The sequence below is a fragment of the Gracilinanus agilis genome, chromosome 3 (genome assembly GCF_016433145.1).
Source record: "Gracilinanus agilis isolate LMUSP501 chromosome 3, AgileGrace, whole genome shotgun sequence".
NCBI classification, from domain to species: domain Eukaryota; kingdom Metazoa; phylum Chordata; class Mammalia; order Didelphimorphia; family Didelphidae; genus Gracilinanus; species Gracilinanus agilis.
The window spans coordinates 450,415,611-450,420,312 of record NC_058132.1 but is presented as its reverse complement, the minus strand read 5'-3'; the positions used below and the strand labels follow the sequence as shown (position 1 = coordinate 450,420,312).

Sequence of the window (4,702 nt, the reverse complement as noted above, 5' to 3'; positions counted from 1 at the left end):
AGATAAGGAAGGATGTTTCCAGGAATAATAGCAATCATTTGTAATAAGTGGCCAGGCATCAAATTACTAAAGTACTTGAGATAATAAAGGAAATTATAGAAGCCATGATTGGTTGTAATCATATAAGTGATTTGAGTCACTATAGGAGCTTCAAAACTATATGACAAGACTCTTAAAAAAAATGGGTAGCATCCATAGAAAAAGCAGCAGTTACAAGATAAATCCTTAAGGAGATCCTAATTGGAATAAGGAACTGCAGCATAGTGCTGAAAGGTGCCAAAATCTAGAAGTTAGAATAATCTTACTTCAGAGGGAAGCATGTGAGTAAAGAAATGCCAACTTCATTTAAGTGTTTAATTCTAATCAGATTGTGGATATGAGGTTTTTTTTTATATAAATATAGGGAGAAAAGAGGGCAATTAGGCAGGAAAAAAAAGAATAGAGTACGGGGCCTGGAGTCAGGAAAACCTGAGTTCAAATCACTCAGACACTAGTAGGGTGGTTTTATGACCTGGGTAAGTCATTTAACCTTGTTTGCTTCAGTTTTCTCATCTGTAAAATGATTTGGAGCAAGGAGATCAAATTAGTCTATCCTGAATTAATTCAGACTATTCACTGGAAGGTCAAATACTGAAACTGAAGCTTAAATACTTTGGTCACATAATGAGAAGATAGGACTCATTTGAAAAGATCCTGATATTGGGAAAGATTGAAGGCAAAATGAAAAGAGGACACCAGAGGATGAGGTGGATAGATACAAAAGAAACAAAGAATAGGAACTTGGACAGACTTTGAGAGATAGTGGAGGATAGAAGGGCCTGGAGTGCTGTGGTCCATGAGGTCATAAAAAGTCAGAAATGACCAAACAACAACAACAAAATGAGTTGAAGGAAATGTATCCTCCTGTACATTTGCCAAGAAAACCCCAAATGGGTTCAGGAAGAGTCAGACACAATTGACTCAACAACAACAATAACGGGGTGAGGGAGAAGCGAGGGGGTGGGGGAAGAAAGTGACCTTGTTACAGGAGAAAATTAGGACAAAGATGGCCACCAGTCAGTCTCCCCTCAGCTCTTTTAATGAAATTTCCAGAACAATGGCAAAAACCATAATTAGTATGGAAATGGAAAGAATTTTAAAGTAAAAGGCTTACCTGATCTCAAAATAGAGATTGAAGAAAAAGACAGATTTAATGCCTTAGCTTTGCTGGTTGACTGGTTGTATTTATATCACAAGAGAGTTAACTCTTCAAGTTGTAGGTTAGAACAGCTAATGGATCTCTTTTAGGAAAATATAGCAATAATTTAGTGAATGAATGACGAAATGAAGTTTGTTAAGTGCTTACTAAATTAGCACTATTCTTTATACTGGGAATGCAAATGCAAAAGTAATTATTTTTTCAAGGAACAACTGAAGACAACACATAGAAAGGCGTGGGGGCCAGGGAGGGATGTTGTGTTTTGGAAAATTACTGAGATGGCGAGAGGAGACATAAGGAGATTAGGGTGACACACTTTTCCCCAGTAGCAATAGATGTATTGTTTTGATTATACTTCCAGATCTGGAAAGTCAATTTGGAAGGTTGGGAAAAGAGGAAAAGCAGCATAGAGGATACATTTCTGTGGCAAGGAAGCCAGCAAGGAGCTAGCCTGGCAGTAAAGGGAGCAGGGATAAAACTGGTTGGCCTGAAATAGTAGGACATGTGGCATACTCACTGATGGAGAAGCAGGGTCCAAAGGTGGGAGTTGTAGGGTCAAAAGAACAGCTTTCACCTGAATGATGGATTAACTAACAAGGATGGAAGCTGAGAGCTGCAGAAAACTCAGAGGAAAACAGAAGCTAATTTTACTTCCAAGAAAGACCTGAAGGTGGCAGCTCCAAGGAAAAATAGCAAAGTAGTGGATGTTACTTGGTAACGACGGTTTAATGATACTATCCCAATACACATAGGTACATCTACTTTGTAGCAACAGTCCAATGATATTATTATCCCATTACAAATATATGTATAAATGTGTATATATTTTTATGGGTATATATATATATACATAGATATATGTCAGGTGCTTAATAAATTCCTAATGAATTAAATTGAAGTGGTGTAGCCATTTATAGGAAAGTATAGCCCTGTGTTTATGGGGAGGATTTTTCTTGTTATTTATCTTGCTGTGCTGTTGAACTACTATGACAAATCCTTCCTCTGATGCTTAGTTGCTATGTGATCATTGTCAAATCACCTAAATTCTTCTCTGAGTTTTAATAAAAGAAATATCAATGGGGCTTCATATGTTTCTAATTTACCAAAATAGTCCTTAAACTTGGGACTGACTTCTGCATGGGGGGGATCCACAACTGAGGGGGCTGTATAGGATGCAGATTAAATTTCTGGGAAGAGTTGTTACTATGCATTTTCCTTTCCTACGTAGGGTTTGGAGATGAGTTTCATTTCTCTTCTTTATAAAAAATATGTGTTCTGGTTAAATGTTTTTTGGTAACCTTGATTGCTTACAGGAAAATCGATTATAACTAGATAAGCATTGTTTAATTAAGTTCGATAACATGTCATTTCCAGGTTAGCTTACTAATAATCACCTTGAAATAGTATGAGTGACAGCAAGTGCCACCAAAGATATGGGCAGCATAGGACAGAAAAGATCACCAGTTCTACAGTTGAAGTACCTGATTTCAGAGCCTTCCTCTGATGTTTCATACCCATGGAACTTTGGTAAGGAACTTGGCCTCCCCTAGGTCTCCTCAGATGAGTTTTCTCATCTGCAAAATAGATGTGTTTCTGAGGTCCCTTCCAGCTCTAACCTGTTGTTTATAATCCTATGATAATGGAAGAGGAGACATATTCTGTAGAAATAAAATTTCAAAAACAGTTAATTGAGAAAATGCCAAGAGAGTTCAGAAACAAATTTAATGGCAAAGGTGCCATTTCTAAGCAAATACCCATGGCCTTGAGATCATTGAATATATCTGAGTTTATCTGTTTATATTTATGAAGCTTTTATTTTTAAACAAAAAAAATCCTTGTTTTCATTCAGTACTAAGACAAGGGCCCCTTTTTGCAGGAGATATTTCTTATCTTCTTCAATTTCTAAGCCTTTCAATATTACCTTGCATCTTCTTTGTAGATCTCTATATATCTACAAGTTGTTTCCAACCTATTAGGATTTACCTTTTAATAATATACAGGGCCTGGGGACTCTTCCATTTTTCTGTCAATAGATCAAGAACTTAGCACAGAGCTTGGTATGCAGGAAATAATAAATGTTTCCTTGCTGCATTGATTTTAGCCTTAGAGTAAAATAAACACTCTTTAATGTATTTATTCCTTTACACATTGTCAGCTCAATTCAACCTTAAGATCATGTAATTTAATAATAACTAATAAAATGTGAATTTGTTTTCTTTGTGTCATTTCTAAGGAAACATTTTATTGCACTTGAATCAATAAGTCACAGAGAATAAATTCTGTTTCAAATGTCCTGTGATACTTTTTTCTTCAGATTCTTTTTCAGGACATTGATTACTTCCTTGTTCCTCAGGCTATAAATGAAAGGATTTAAAAATGGAATGACTATTGTATAAAAAATAGCAATTGGCATGTTCTTATCCCCTTCATCAACAGAACCTGGCCGAATGTACATGAAGAGGAGAGAACCATAGAATATTGAGACAGACACAAAATGGGAAGCGCAGGTAGAAAAGGCTTTGCCTCTTCCCTCCTTGGATTTCATTTTGAAGATAGTGAAAAGAATGTAAAGATAAGAGACTAAGATAATGACTATGGTGAAGACTAGAATTGAGCCTGAAAAGATAAACATCATCAGTACATTAAGGTAAGGGTCAACACAGGAAAGTCTGAACAATGGCATTACATCACAAAAAAAGTGATTTATTCGATGAGACCTACAGAAAATTAATCTGAATACAAAACCTACGTGAACTACAGAAGTCAGATTGCCACCTATATATGACACTAGGAGCATCTGAAAGCAGAGCTTCTTTGACATCATGATGGGATAATGCAATGGGTTACAAATTGCCACATAACGGTCATATGCCATGGCTGCCAAGAGAAAGCAGTCTGAAGTTTCAACCACACAAAGAAAATAAAATTGTGTCATGCATTTGTACATAGAAATCATCCTGTCCTTAGAAAAGAGGTTCACTAACATGTTGGGAGTTACAGTGCAGCCACAGCAAGCATCCATAAAAGCCAAATTACCAAGAAAAAAATACATAGGTGTATGAAGTCGAGGTTCAATTGAAATCAATATCACCAGTCCAAGATTCCCCACAATGGTTATCAAAAAGATAATAAGGAATACTACAAATAAGATAATCTTCATCTCGGGGTGATTTGTAAATCCAGTGAGGATAAAGTCAGTTGTTAACGTGTGATTTTCCTCAGACATCTTGAGCCTTTCTGTTGAAAACAGGAATTGTGTCTAGGTAAGAAGACTTACTTCTTAGATCAAAATGGGAAGTAGGCACTTCTTCCTCTTGTGCTCTCTTTTAAAAAAATGCATAGTCGGGTCTAAGAGAGGATTATTTTCCCTGATTATTTTTCCAGTTTATAAACCCCTAAAGTTTTGAATTCCAGGTAAAGTATCAGACTGGTTAGAAATGAGCATTTTTAAATACCATTGAGGAGAATAACCACCTCAGCACCCATACCAAAGTCTTACCATTT

At 36.2% G+C, this 4,702-nt stretch overlaps 1 protein-coding gene across 1 annotated transcript; it reads right to left on the bottom strand.

The window, feature by feature from the left end:
• Positions 1-3,482: 3,482 nt before the first annotated feature.
• LOC123239664 (olfactory receptor 5K1-like) lies at positions 3,483-4,424 on the bottom strand. The gene has a single exon (XM_044666946.1). The coding sequence runs from the start codon at positions 4,422-4,424 to the stop codon at positions 3,483-3,485; it is 942 nt and encodes a 313-aa protein (XP_044522881.1).
• Between the last annotated feature and the right edge of the window lie 278 nt (positions 4,425-4,702).